The sequence below is a fragment of the Osmia bicornis genome, chromosome 15, assembly GCF_907164935.1.
Source record: "Osmia bicornis bicornis chromosome 15, iOsmBic2.1, whole genome shotgun sequence".
NCBI lineage: Eukaryota > Metazoa > Arthropoda > Insecta > Hymenoptera > Megachilidae > Osmia > Osmia bicornis.
The window spans coordinates 5,884,552-5,899,573 of NC_060230.1; the positions used below are offsets into that span (position 1 = coordinate 5,884,552).

Consider the following 15,022-nt stretch of genomic DNA (forward strand, 5'->3'; position numbering starts at 1 on the left):
CCAAGGCTCAACCGTGTTTTCCGGTCACTTCCAGAACGACGGCCCTCGTCCAGAAGGATCCTTACGGAACGACCCTGGCATGAATAAATCGTCCCCTTCTTGCCTGCTACCCCTTTTTCATCCGGTCGATTTTAATTTCGCGCCTTTAGTCTCGGGTGTCTTTTCAATGAACCCACTGATCGATCTCGGAATAAACGATCACTGGAGTTTTGATAGAAAATACTGGTGGAACCAATTCAATGACATATTAATTAATATCGAAACCTGTTCATTCTCGAGCATCCCTGTTACGGTAGCAAATATTTTTTTTTCATCGACCGAAGAAAGTAATTTAAAGTTATTGAGAATAGAATAGAATTTTTCTACTCTGCGATTTTCTCTTGCCTGACGTAGGCTCCAGGCCGGGCCATAAAGTCATGGCTTGAACTTGTAACAGGATTTCACTATAAGTACTTTTCTCTGCAAATCGATCGAGTTCAATCTCCATTCGATAATTAAAGATACTCAATAAAAGTGGTTTGAAAAATAGTACAAAAGCGTGATAACACAGCAGGATTTCCACCGGGAGCGGTAGAAAGATTTAATTCCTGGCTGGTCGAGACCTTTTAACAGCTGCTACCGCCGCGACCTTCTCGTTTCTTACACCGGCTGCGTTCCCTGGTAATATCCGTAAGTGCATCCCGCGATTTTCTTGCGCGTGCACTTCTTACCAATGTCTCCGGCGTAGAAAGGAAAAAGAGAGGGAAACGTGGTACGTTGCCGAGGTAGCCGTGACGCAGCGTTAACAAGCAATGACTGCAACGACGCCATCGTCGACCGAGACCGACCAAGACGAGACGTATAACGGTGGAGATGCAAACGGCAAGTAGACCGAGCTAGGCCAGACGACGGCCACTCTACATAATTGCTAGCTATTGTATGGTGTATGCGCACCCCCATCCCTCCTGCTACCACTCGTTTCAAACCTCCAGGGCGCTACTGCTCTCTCTCGAGCCAACGTATATTTTTTTCACCACAGCTTACGACACCCTCCGTGAACTCTGGTAACCGGAATTGTTCAACGGATGTCGAGGAACGAATGTTTCGTGACCCAGACAGCAACGTGGTAGAAGGGTTAATTCGAAGGTGAAAGGAAGGTGGTGCATTTTGTCCCGGGTCTCCTATTTATTTCGATCCCGGGTTCTGTTTCAAAATTAAACTTCTTTTGTTCCGCGAAAGGAGAGATCGTTATGAGAATTGGCAAGAAAATTTCATAGAACTGGTGGTAGACGTCGTTTCGTCGATCCGGTAATCGGATTTCCGTCGAATAAACGGCCGCCATCGGAAACGGGAATGGAAAGGGATTCGGTAACCGCTTGTTTGTCATACGAAATAACCGGGGCTTGTTTGTCAGGCATCGTGTACAAGACGAAACTGTGACGATGCCGGAGGTGGTTGCTGGGTTGGGCACAGGCGTCACGGATGGAAGACGTAGAAGGAGGATGGTTAAAGTTGGTCGAGAAACGAGGTGGATAGACGGAGGATGAGAGAAAAGCGAAGTGCTCATGCAATGCAGATCGTTAAAGCATCCCCCCGTCGAGCTGGTGACCCGAATGTGGCTTACGGAGACAAAGTGCGGACCAGAAAGGTGGAGGGAAATAGAGGTAAAAGGAAAAGGAAACGGATCGGAATAGTAGAGAGTAGCCTGTCCGTTTCATTCTACTTTTTCTTCCTCGCGAATCTCTCTTTCCGGTTTACATCGTTTCGAATCTGTGCCAGTGCAGACGGAACGCAAGTAAAACTATGTTTCTCACCTTTTCTCTTCGCAACAACTGGTAGTTAACAGTCGTAGAATTTCTCTTCCGGTCGGAGCTTCCGAATTTCAAGACCAGTCTGCTTACTCAGAAGGCAGATTTAGACCGCGAAAGGTTAATGCCACCGATATCGCCGGGTCGGATGCGTTTTTCCGCGCACAGTCGCGCTTTTCCGCCTCCATTCAGCCTCCATTCAAACGAATCGACGCGTTTCAAACACCTCCGTCTAGACGTAGCCTCAACTACGAAATAGTTACCGCAGAAAGGTGCGGAAAAGCTGCCAATAGCTTCTCTCCGGGAAACGGTGAAAAATATAGGTTAGATTAGGCGGAAGAGGCATCGCTAGGAAACTCGAAGGGTGCCGGTTAAATAAAAGCTATGCGGAATCTCCATTCTGCCTTCATCCCCATTTTCACCTATTTCTACTCGGTTACTGCAACACAGAGATATTTTCCGTTTGGCGTAGAGGAATTTTCTTTTAGATTTTAGAGCTCGCGCCGCAGTTTCTCTTCTCGTTTGGGGATAAGGAAGACAAACGGGAGGAAAAGAGACTATTTATGGCTAGTTTCCTGCTATCGCTATCCTAGAGCGAACGTTTTTAAACTTTTAGACACGAGTATTCAATATTTACAAGTAAATAAAGAGTCCAGAAATCGAACGATGATCGTGAAATCGTTTCTAAATGTCTTCTGATCTCATCGCGATAATAACATCCACGATTGGAACGATTCCCAGGGCAATAATTCAAGTCCAGATATCGTGACTCGTTACATCCACTTACAATTTGTCGCGCGGAACGATTACCCGCCGCGTCGAGTCGCGTCGCGGTGCGCCGATTCCGTGGCTGGCGAAGCGGAGAGAAGGAAGATCCGTTCTCGGGACGGTAACGGCTGGTCCCGTTCGCGTGGCCGTTTAAAACAACGACGTGGAATTATCGCGAATTGGCCTGGAACGGCTGCGACGACGTCGGTGCATCGAGCCGAGCAGGAAATAGCGATCGAGCCGGGAGGGAAAGAGCGTGTATCACGGCGATGGAACGAGTACGAGAGAACGCCGAGATGGGAGAACACGGCGTCTGATTAGCATACAAACTACGCGTGCCCGTGTTGGTTCTCCGCGTTTGCTCGGCACACGAACCACACTCGCGACTAACCGCGTATGTGTACGCGTGCATTCTCCACCAGCTCGTACAAGCTCGTACGTGGTGTCCAAGATCGTGATTAAAAGCTACGCGAGATTTCGATCGAGCTAAACGCACGCTGACCCACTGTTCGTCCAGGATCGCGACAATTTTTCATCCCCGTCCGTTGTCCAGCGCCGAGAACGAATCATAAAGAAAATTATGTTTTCTTGAATCGATATATTTCCCGAACAACAGTTGCCTCGATCGTCGAGCGAAGCTTTCGAGAGCCGTGAAACAGCCACGATTTTATTACACGTCAGAGTATGAGCTTATTGTCGCTCGTTGGGGAATCGAATAACGAGGAAAACGACAGAACACGACGTTTAACTGCCACGGAACGAACGGCCCGAGGCGAGAGTAGAGAAAGAACCGTGGAACGAAGAAACAGGCAGAAGAGAGATGCCACCCACAAAGTCCGACAACTCGGAGCAGAGTGTTGCGGAGCGGTAACACTTGAGATACCACGCTTATGGGCCACGATAATGGCCGGCTATTACGATAAACCGAAAAAACGGGCTACAACAGAGACTCGGTTGTGCAAACAGACGGTCCTTTCGAGCAGCATGGAAACAAATTATCCATGTGGACAACTCGGTTTGATCCGACGAGTGAAGGCGAGTTTACTAAAAAAGGACCTGTGCATACAAGCGAGTGAAACTAGTTCGTTTCTTTCCCTTTCCGACGATGTTTCGCGGCAAGAAAGTACCGAACATTTCACAGCTCGCGAATACAAGAAGCAGCGACGCCCGAGATATTACCAGGAACGAACGATGATGACCACCTATTACGATAACCGGAGGAAAAGAGGGTCAAAACAGGGCTGGCATTGTCGCGACGAGTGGACCTTCGAGAGCTTTGTCCGGATAAAAATACGACCAGCCTGGTGGATCCTGAATGCAGCCCTCTGTGCGATCCAAAATCGTCTTGGCCCGCTGCCGATCCCTCGGACAAAGTTCATCGATCGTTCCTCGTTCACTATTTTTTTTTTCGCCAGCTATGCACACGAAATTAGTTGTCTCTCGCTAACCTTCGAACGCTCTTTCTATCCCGTCGTATTTCATTTTTTTTTTCTTTTTTTAATGCGACTCGGGTGTTGGAATAAAACGAACGGCGGTACCGCGTAAATCTTCGGCTCGCTTTACCGCTGCGAATGCATATTTCTTCCCCGTACGAGGCACGATCTAGCCGCCTGCTTACGCGGGCACAAAAGAGAGAGAGCCCGGTGCAACCACCGTGTCCGGGAGATTATCAGTACGCCACTGTTCCGTCGTTGGCGGCGCGTAACACAGACTCGACGCACGCCCACTTACTCAATGGCCTATTTTAGGATGGTTTAGGAGCTACTGAACGAGCCTCTTCCTTCTTTACATCATTGTCCCTTCCGCAGAAGCCATTACTGTTATTCTACGATAGCCTTATTCACGGATTTTTGTTCGTTGAAAAATATATAACCGTGATTTTAATTTACTGAAATGCGAATGACCCTTACTTTTCTATCTGACCCCCTTTACACCCGTTCTTTTCCTTTCTTATCCTCTGCACCGTGGGAGAGCCTCCTCCTGGATGGCCACTCGAACCCTTGAAATACGGTTACAACCCGCGCGACCTCGAACCTCCAACACCTTACGATGTCCGGTCCGAATGAAACCTAGACTTTATTGCCGCGCGGACACCAGTGTCGCGACAACCCTGAAGAACAATTTTAAACGGGAACGTCTGCCTACCCTTCTCGTACTTTCTCGGATGCGGATTGATTCTATCGCGACCGTGCGATGATTTATACGAGAATTAGGATTGTACTTACTTCCAGAAGACGACGGACACGATTGCTGCCATCAGTAACAATACCACCGCACAGGTGATGATCAGGGCGGTGCTCTGCAACGATGGATTCGTGTGGTACGACGCATCGATCATCTGGAAACAAAAGAAATATATTTTAATAACTGCAAGAATTTTTGCCTGTCAACGCGTCCCATCGTTCGTAACATTATGAAATTTTTCAAATATTCACATTCCCCGATTCTTTTCTTCGCCAGCCATTCGGCGTACATCGATAAACCGGGTACGGAAGAGGAATAGAAGCGCCGTTCTCCACGGAATATTGTGCTACGTGTCGTTTGGCCCGCGTCCAAGGGAAGCAGCATTTATCAAAGGTTTCTCCTTCGCGACTATCCTCGCCCCGATACGATCGCAGTTTCCCTCCGTACGTTCGCGTATAAGTCGTTCTTTGTCGAGCATCATCCCTCGCTTTTCCCGACGCACTTACCATCGAGCGGACTCTTCTCGCGGTGGCTCATCGCTCATCATTACAGGGATATTAATGGCGTCGGCTAATGGATTCAGCCGAGAGCTTAGCAGTCAGAATTCCCTTCTTCCTCGCCCGGTTATTCCGCGCGCGGTAGAATTTCCGAAATAAAGCCGACCGCGATGATGATGCATCGTTCTTCGCCGCGATTTTCCTCCGAAGATTTCTCGATCTTGCTAGCGAATTCGCGCGGCTAGGGAAGAAGAGGAAGAACGAGAAGAGGTTCGTGGAACATTCCCTTCTATCGCGGTTGAACCAGCACCGAGTCCCTTTTATCGGAAACCGACGCGACCCCGCAGGGAGACGACGTCCTGTTCGGTGAAAACCGCGAGACTGTGGCCAACCGTCGGACAGAACGAAGGACCCGAGGTCTCCGTTCCTAGAAAACGAGAAATTTACGGAGCACGGATGAAAAGAGCGATCCTTCGGTTCCCACGGTGATTTTCAAATTTATTCGAAAACGCTATTAACATTTGTTAATTAGAAAATATAATCACGCAGCTGCATCATTAACGCGTATATAAGGGCTCTGTATCGTGATTAATTTTTGTAAGAAATTGAGAACGAGATGAGATCACTGAGGTGGAGTTCACCCTCGACACTGCCGTTGCCAACCCTCGATGTTACGATTCCGCGAGGGAATTTACGTTGGTTATTGCGCACGTAGGAGGCCACACGCGTTCGATTATCCTCTAGGATTCCATTAATTGGATCCGGAGTCAGGTTACAGGTTTCTGTGTCCGACGGTGCGCGATGTTGAATCAGAACGGTCGTAAGTAGCCCGTGCAACGGCCGGAAACGTATGGTTTCTCCGTTTGAGAATACAGTGGCAGTACTCGACCGAAATCATGCTTCATAGACGTAACAACTATGGATGGGTCTGCTTTGTTCGCGATTCTTAGGAAGCTCTTTTAATTATCTGCCGGGTTTTGATTCAGCTAATTGGAGGACAGTGGCTTGGACGTTCGTTTCTATGCATCCTATCTGTTCTTTGCGTGTCTCAGGAAACGACGAAGGGTGAATTTTGTTATTAATTCAGCTGTTAATTTTTACAGGTTGATTTTTCATTACGCGAAGTTTTGTTACGGGGAAAAACGGGATTTTGAAAATTTCGCTGAAGCACGCACTTTACTAACTACACATAGATCATCGATGATACGCGAGGACGCGAAATCGCGATCCTCGGACGCGCGTCCGTCAATGCAAATTACGCACTCGATCACGGCCCGGTCTCTCGATCCGATTTCCGGCAACTTTGAAGCGCTCTCGCGCCACCACCGACGGATAACGCGTTACGCGTCGGTGGTACACCTGAAATCGGGAAGCTGTACATCAATTAAACGGATGCTGCTCTGTATAGTCGTACGATCGATCGATCGATCCGAGGATTCCTCCTGCCGCGGTCGCGTGTATAGCAAACAGGTCAACGATATCGTCGCGATATTGTTTATGGATCGATGGCCAGCTTTCTGTTCGTTGACCGCTATCGTGCTCCAACTGTCCGGACCGATATTCGCGTTATTCGTTTCACAAAACTCCTCGTAAAAAACGAAACGTTTTCGACCAACGGAAGGCTGAAAAATCGTTCAGAAACACCGCGACGAGATTGGACCGTGGAACAACACGATCCGAGCTAGACGCGATATTACGAGAAACGTTATACATATATCGTTTAATCGATGCCTGTGTCCCGGTATGGTTTTACATAGGTAAAAACATTTGTACGCTCGTTAATCCGCCATCAACGTCGATGAATACAGCGTTTGTTTGTCCCATCTTTCCCGAGAGCCATTGAAAGATCGGTAACTCGGTTCATTGTGTCTCAGAGCCAAGTACATTGCGTGTAATCCACAGATACGTATGTATTTTCATTGAAGCAACGTATCACATGCAGTTTCTAATTGCCCGCTTAACCCTCGTTCTCCGTACGAGTATTTCAAACGTTTGCAGACAGACAGCAACGCAATTAAGCGTAGACCTTTTCATTTGCACCGGTGAAAATTACCTCGGCAATTCTTGGCAGTAGGCGATACGAGTACGAGGCGCTTTATGACTACACCCGGTTTACGATCTTGTCCTCGCTCTCGGAGAAGTAAAAAAAACCCCTTCCTCGTTATTACCCGGTACGGTTAATTTGCATAGCGACACACGCGGATAGCTCTTCATATTTCTCGATCGATATTTCGTTTTTCCCACGATGGCAAACTCGTTCGGTCGTTCCACGAGACACGAGAAGCTGCCTAATGGTTTCATCGAACCTGACATGGATCTCGCGATGGACATTTGCTAAAATTCGACGACGATCAGCGTGGAATTAAAGCGAGCACATACGGTTTCGAAGCTGGTGTATCGCAGGTAGAAGAGGAATAATATCAGATCGTTCGGCGACGCAAAGGCGCCTTGCTAGCTTTCGTTTCCATCGAGTTTCGGGCCGTAACACACGGCCGCGGAGCAGACACAAACGGTTTCGTGCCATCTTGATTCCGTGGCATCGTCTCTCGATTAATTAGCGTGCCGTGGTTAATGAAGCCCGGACTCCGAGCGACGGAGCAAAGGGCCGAGAGGAGTTCGAGGGTTCGCGGGGGCCACAAAGGGCGGGGAGAAAGAGAAGTATCTCGACCCGGTGCGGTGAACGGAATCGATATCGCGTAATGCGATCTCTCTGGACGAGTACATTGGATATTATGTTCACCGAATTGTTTGCGAGAGGATAGGTGATACGAAAATTACCGACTTCCATGTCGCATGTAAATACAACTGTTCATGAATCGCGTGTATATTTTAATGTCCCATCGCGTGACGTATTCTCTCGCCGCGCCGCTTAAAACGGTCGCTACTTTTCCAAAAAGCTTCTGCTCATTTATCATGCGAGTGATTCAGCAACGGAACACCGGGGCCAGTCGAAAATTCACTTGATTCCCCCTCCGTGGTTATTAATGGATCCGCGTCGACCCTATAATTTCGCGTTCGACAACGAAACCACCCCCGCGATTTCAGCTTCGCGACTAAATATTGCTATGTACTCCGTACAGGTCGGAGTCACACGCGAATCTATGAATTTCTGTCTGCTAAGGGCGAAAAATCGATGATTTACCAGCGTCCTGAAACTGATCGATAGTTCCTAATGGAATTTCAAGAGATTCTTAGCATCCCTTATTCTTTTGATGGTGAAAAACTGTTGAGAAACGTCTCGCAGCCGATGCTCCCTGTAAATTAGTTGCCGCAGCGCGGAGGGTGAAACGAGAAGGAAACGCAGTCGGAACAATAGATGAAAGGGAACGATCGATGTCGAACGGTGATTGGAAAGCAATAAAAAGAAGAAGAAGAAGAAGAAGAAGAAGAAGAAGAAGAGGTGGAATGGAAAAATAACGAAGAAATATTTGCTCGATAAACAGTCGGAGCCGGTTGATTCGAAACAACAGATCGGCTCTCTGTGCAGGACAACGAGGGAACAAAGACGATCAGAAAGGATTCTCCAGTCTTCCGGTAAGTGTCTCGAATTTCTGAAAAGTAAATCTCGACGGTGTGAAACCCTTTAAAAAGCTACGATTCCGTGTCGACGAGCTGATCAAAGGGAAAAATAGAGAAAGAAAGGAATCGTGTGGGATTCGGGGAACGAGGGTGCGTTGGACAGAATCGTTGCTCTAACGAGACGATTTTCAATAGGGACAATTTCAGCCAGGTACAAACTGCGTTCTCGCAGGGTAAACGTGCCGATCGTGATCCAACGAGTACAAGGTACATACACGGGGATCGGAGAGCAACGAGACCAGGTCGACGATCGGTGCTGGCTTTCGTTCCGGTTTCCCATTGATTCGTTACGACTCGAACACGTAAACTCTTGGCAGCATGTGTGATGGCGTAACGCATGCAAATTTCTGAACAAATGCGTAATTAGCGTGTCCCAGCCGAGCGGAGACGTGTCCCGTTGCGGGCTGCCGACAGGGACGAGAGAAGAGGAAGCAACCGCGACGGTGTATACGCAGAGCTCGCAGAGTTGTTAAATCAACGAGACGATTTTCGATCGACTGTTACTCTCGTCTCTCGCTATTGTTACGAACGTGCCGGTCATGCTAATGTGTCCCTGGCAAATCGAATGTTTTACGGGCTCGTGAATGTTCATACGAGCTGGAAAAGGGGACCCAACCCTCGTCCCAAGTGTATTTACCAGGGGGTCTCCAAAGGTTTTACGAATTGTATAAAAAAATAAAATACTATACCAAGTATTTTTGATAAGACAGGATATTTATAGTCCATCCAACGAGACGAGAGAGTAAATGTGTACTTAGAAATTCACGTCCTCGAAGCAGGAGCGACTCACAGTATACGGACCACGACCGAAGCGATTGAAGAACTAATCTAATCTGTAGATCTAATTTTTGAAAAATTTAAGGACAAGCGATTGTACTTTGAGGGGTTGCAAATTTGTCAAAGGTCGGGGAAAGATTAATAGATAATTCTATGAATTGCAAAAAATAAGATTATTTGCTTCCAATAAAATCGAATTTTCCTTCATGCTTCGGAAACTTGAAGGGTAGCTCTGAACTAGAGGGAAGACGAAGGTCGAGAAGCAAAAGTGGAGTAGCTTCTCCAGTCGGTCGAATGATTGGAAGAAACCCTTTTTATCGTAGGACAGAAGGAAAGGTCGATTCTCGGGGTGCTCCTGTTTATTTGCCAGAGCAACCTCGTCGCAACCCTCTCGGCCTTTTCCTTTTTTTTTTATCCCATCTCTGCGGATTCGCTCGGAGAAAAAGCCGAGACAACAACGGAGTCGCGTAAAATCCGTGCACGTTGTTTCTTTCCTCCCCTTTCTTTTTTCTCTCTGCTTTCTTCCTTAGCGTCCCAATAAAACAAGACGCGCGCCCGTTTTATTGGCGCTGTTTCCTCGGCCGCCAACGGGAAGTAGTTCATAAATATTTGATGCGCCTAATGGAATCTCATACAGCGTGCGCAAGCTCGCCGCTCTTTACGCTTCGATCGCGTCCGAACGGTGAACGGGTGCCAAGCGGATCGTTGTTTTCGCTTGTCGCCGGGACACGCCGCGCCATGCCGCCCTCGATTAATTCCTCCTCTCCGACGCTCGATTTGTGGCAAATGCGTCGGTCTATTTGCGCGCCGATCGTTTCGATGCCCGACGATAAAAGCGTATTTATTGCTACGAGCCATGCAAAAATCCTCCCTATCGATGCCCGTTGAAAAATGAAATATTTTTGATGAATATCTTTTTCACCCTGCCAGTTAACTGTTACACGGTTACCCGATGGACAACAGCATTGTGGCCGAGCAGACGCGTGGAAACGGGATCGCGATTCAATCTCGTCACAATATCGTTATTCTAATTATTATAACGCGTGGATTTCATTTATTTTTGGCTTTATCTACTTGGCCATCATCCACGTTCCTAATTCCTTTTATTATTACCTCTAATTGTAAGATTTCGTGAAAATGGATGACGATCGTACTTTTTTCACGTCGCTCGGCATTTTTGTCGGCGAGGGGTTGAAACTCGCTCGAGGGCGACAGGCTTACTGCGAGAGGGGCAAATGACAGAGATTATAGACCGGAGGATCGTTTAATGACGCGGTTATCAACATTCCGTACGCGCTTTAATATCGACGCGTCGATAAGTCTCGTAAATCATTCGGTCGCTAATGGAATTCGACCGTCAAAGGGTACGTTTTTACGATCGAGACAGGTTTCAGCGTCGCGACGTCGCCGCCCGACTGCATACTTTGTTGCGTTCGGGGACAACGTCTGAAATTGCCTGGCGATTTTCAACCGTTCGGAAACGAACACCACCGTCCTTTTGATAGCTTCTTTTATGGCTTGTTCGTTGGTTACGCGAATTACCGCACGTCATTTTCCTCGCTAACTTTACACATTTTACATAGATACCGTTGAAAAGGATCATCTTCATTTTCGGTCTTGAAACTATCAGACTCGATGGCTACAAACTTGTCTACACAATTTTGTCTACAGACATCAACAAGTCGTTTTCATTTTTCTAACCCTTGCATTCCACCCCGATTAACAATGGAATACCGGTATCGTCCTCGGCATTATGCCGTCAGGATCGCTGAGACATTAGATAGCACATTATTGCGAGGATCTGGTGAAACGGCAATTCGAAAGGCGTATAATATCTAGCCCCATACCGAAATGGCGCAATATCACAGGGGATGAAGGCAAGGCGAGGCGAACAGTCGTTGACGGGGGTGGGGTGTACAAGATACGGAATACTATGATAGGAGTGTTTAACGACACGGACAGCAACATTCCGGACGTGCTTTAATATCGCCTACCGTTCCGTTCGGTACAAGCGACGCTTCTCCTTCTATCGTTCGGTTATAACGTCGAAAATCCACTCACCCTATCTCGTCAGCGGTCGTAGGAAAACCGTCAACCCTTCCACGGCCACGTGGCGCCCGTGGGGTGAATTGTTTTTGATATTTGAAACGGAACGAACGTGGTACCGCTTCGCTGAACGAATACACACCCCTCCAGTGTCCCTTTTTCAACCCCCTCTCTCTGTACTAGCCTCTGGCCACCTTGAATTTGAGGTATTGAATTTCAACTCTTTTGACTATTCAACTGAGTGAAAATAAAAATTATCTTCTGAACAATAGTCCCAAAATATATAAGCTTTCTATCGGAACAGAGTGTTAGCGACGCGCAATAACCGTATCAAAACCTTTCGAGAGTTAAAGCATTCTTAGAAAGTAAAGGACGAAGGAAAACGAAAAGAAAGTCACAAAACCAACTCATCGTCCCGCGAAAATATTATTCGACCGAGATATACCCCGAGTGATGTGAAATATGCTTCGAAAAATTGAATTCTACGTCAACGGAGGATGCAAGAAGGGGAATGCAATTTTTATCTGAAAAAAAAAAAAAAAAAAAAGGAACTCGTTATCCCGTACGTCAGGCAATGAGAATCAGCTAACGCGACATTAATATTCCCCGGGTTTATTTCCAGCAATATTCGCGCCCTGGGAAAACAAGCTCGCCTCGAAACGAATTAATTATAGCCCACCTTAACGTCCTGGTCCCGATTATTACACCGACTCGGCAAAATTTTTCGAGATATCCTCCTTTTTTTCTTTTATCTCTCCTCTCGATATTATTCGTTGATCCGGGTTTGCTATAAAAATGATCGTAACGGGGGAAAATAATAAACTCGGGTAACGAGGTTGACCGCTTTCGATGGAAAAGCTTTCGTTTATCGAACTTCGATCGAAGGGACGAAATTAAAATTGATATTTCAATTCGGATAGTGGCTGGTTGAATTGCCGTGTCCGCAAACCGTGTAACGAGCGGTCAGTCTCTTCTACCCCCAGGTGCGTACCGGGAATCGAAGACAAATGAACGATCTCGATGCAAAGTCTCTTTTCTCATCGCCTTCCGTCCCGTGAAACGAGGTTACAGCCTGTAAATTGAACGGTATTATTTGCCAGGAAATGGAAATCTTCGCTGCAATCTCTTCTTCCCTTTCCTGTTAATTTCTCGAGGAGCAGCGAAAATGGAACAACGGTGACTTAAAAGTGCGGGGTTTGCCCAACGGAAGCTCAACAAATGCATTTAGCGAAGTTCTTGTTTGAAGATAGAGAGAAAAAAGAATTCATGAAATATTGATCATTTTCAAGGGAGAAACTACGTTCTTCGGTTTCTTTTTGTTATATCAATTTCACCGCAACTCTTCCGTATAATCCTTTTGGCGCTTTGGAAAAGCGGCACAAAGGGACGCGTTTTTACCGGGTTTCCTCGGCTTCTTTGCGAAAGATCGACGCCCATCGACACCGGCACTCGCAGCCGGGAAACGTTCCAATTTCCCTTTTATCGAGGATCCTATTCCATTTCGGGCGTCGCACATAATATTCCGGCGAACAACCGCTGGATTAAACGACGAATTCAACGATCCTCCTTTATTCCTCGCGAGCCTTTCCACGTTCGAACGTAATCGAAAGCGGGATATCTAAGCTCGCCACGCCTCCATCCCGAATCCGCCTCAAACTATTCTTCTAACGAACCGATGAAACGGCAAATCGAAAGTTACGCGAATGAATTTTTACCAAACCCGAAGAGTTGAAAATTCATTTTCCATTGTCAGGATCCAAGATTAACCCTCGATGTAATGACGCGAAATTCCATTTAAAAAATACTCTATGGGTCTTGAAATTCGTTCGAAAATTTCTCTGATCACGCTACAACTCATCGCGATTCAAAAAGCGACACAGTTTCATAAGAGATTCAGCGAATTCACGAGGTTCGTCGTGAACCAGCATACACGGCCGTCATTTCATCCCTCCAACTTTCCTGTCTCGTCACCCCATTTCACAGGTGGCCATTATTTAAATTTCCTCCTCGCTGATTCATCGTTTCAACGTCAATCTCAGCCAGCTCATTGCTGGAAATTCATCTTCCGTGAAACAGGGAGAAAGAAGAACATCCCTTCATCCCCTTGGAAACTGATTCAACGATCGTTCGGCTACGAAACATCCGACGCTTTGTTTCCTCGTGGTTGTAAGAGGAAATCCCAGTGGCTTTACCTTTAATCTCTCCTGAACAATGTTGTCGGCTTTAACGCTCCTTCCACGTAATTTTCTTGCTCCCTTTGCGCGTGCTTCTCGAACCGTTTGATCCTGTCGCAAACGCGTCCCAGAAACCGCGAACCGAACGCATCGAAGGGGTTCGTTTACCTAACAGTAGGATGGAAACGCTCGTTATATCCCGTTCGATCTACTAACCCACTAAACGTCGCTATTACCTCTGTCAATAATCAGCAATATTAGCTGGGAATGCTTCCAGTGAATTTCGCGCGTTAAACACTGCCGAACAAGGGATATCGAGTATTCGATCAGAAATCCTTGTCGTCGACGAAAGGGATCGGAAATTTCTTTTTTCTCGATGGGATATAGGGGTGGGTGGCAGTCGATAATGAAGTAATCCGAGGAAGGAAAAGGTAGCTGTGTAGGGTGTTCCTTTTTCAGGGATGGCGACGAATCGAGGGTGGGATTCGACGTGGTTCATTGCGAGACCCACCGTGTGATATTCGAGCAGCCGCCAAAGGGATCGTTAGGCCGAATGGAGACGCGGTTCTTTTCGAACGTATACGTTCTCCCTTTAATCTAGCATCGCTAGTCGTCGCTGCTGTTCCAGCATCGAACGGAAAAAGGGGTGAAATTCGTCGTTCCTCTCGTACGTGGCGATTCAACCTTTTCCCATCCCATCTTTTTGTTGCTCACTTTCATACATTTAATTCTAAGAATTTTCACACCTTGCTGGTGAAGGATCTCGTGAATTTTATTTGATTTTTTATAATTTAAGAAGATACTCCAGTTGGCATTGCAAAGGGTTAATCTTTCCACTTGAACAAGATCAGAGATTCAACGACTAAGAACACTAATTCTCTAAAGCAGCCGCGAAACAGGATTCTAGATACCCTTGCGGTCACTGTCTACCTTCGAACAGGGGATCTTCCCTCCGGAAAAGCTCGAAACAACCAGGCTCTCCCACTAATCGCGCCTCTTCATCCCCTCGTTCCTGAATCGAGAAGTGCAACCCCTTTCCAAGGAACTCTCGCTTTCCCTGGAGGAAACGCGTCCAACCGAGAATGGATGACGCGGTTTCGGGATCAACCCTGCAGAACGCGTTCCACAGTTACGAAGTAGCCTCGTTTGCCAACTTCGAAGCGGCATTAATTCCCAGGGAAGCGTGACGCGCCATTTTTCCCGCGAAAAT

General features: G+C 47.1%; 1 protein-coding gene across 4 annotated transcripts in view; it reads right to left on the bottom strand.

The window, feature by feature from the left end:
* Positions 1-15,022, bottom strand: part of LOC114877828 — a 191,868-nt gene that overhangs the window by 24,347 nt on the left and 152,499 nt on the right. For all 4 annotated transcript variants that reach the window (XM_029190885.2, XM_029190883.2, XM_029190884.2 and 1 more), the window contains exon 3: positions 4,781-4,893. In XM_029190885.2, the coding sequence (XP_029046718.1) occupies positions 4,781-4,893 (113 nt within the window). The remainder of the gene's footprint in view (positions 1-4,780; positions 4,894-15,022) is intronic.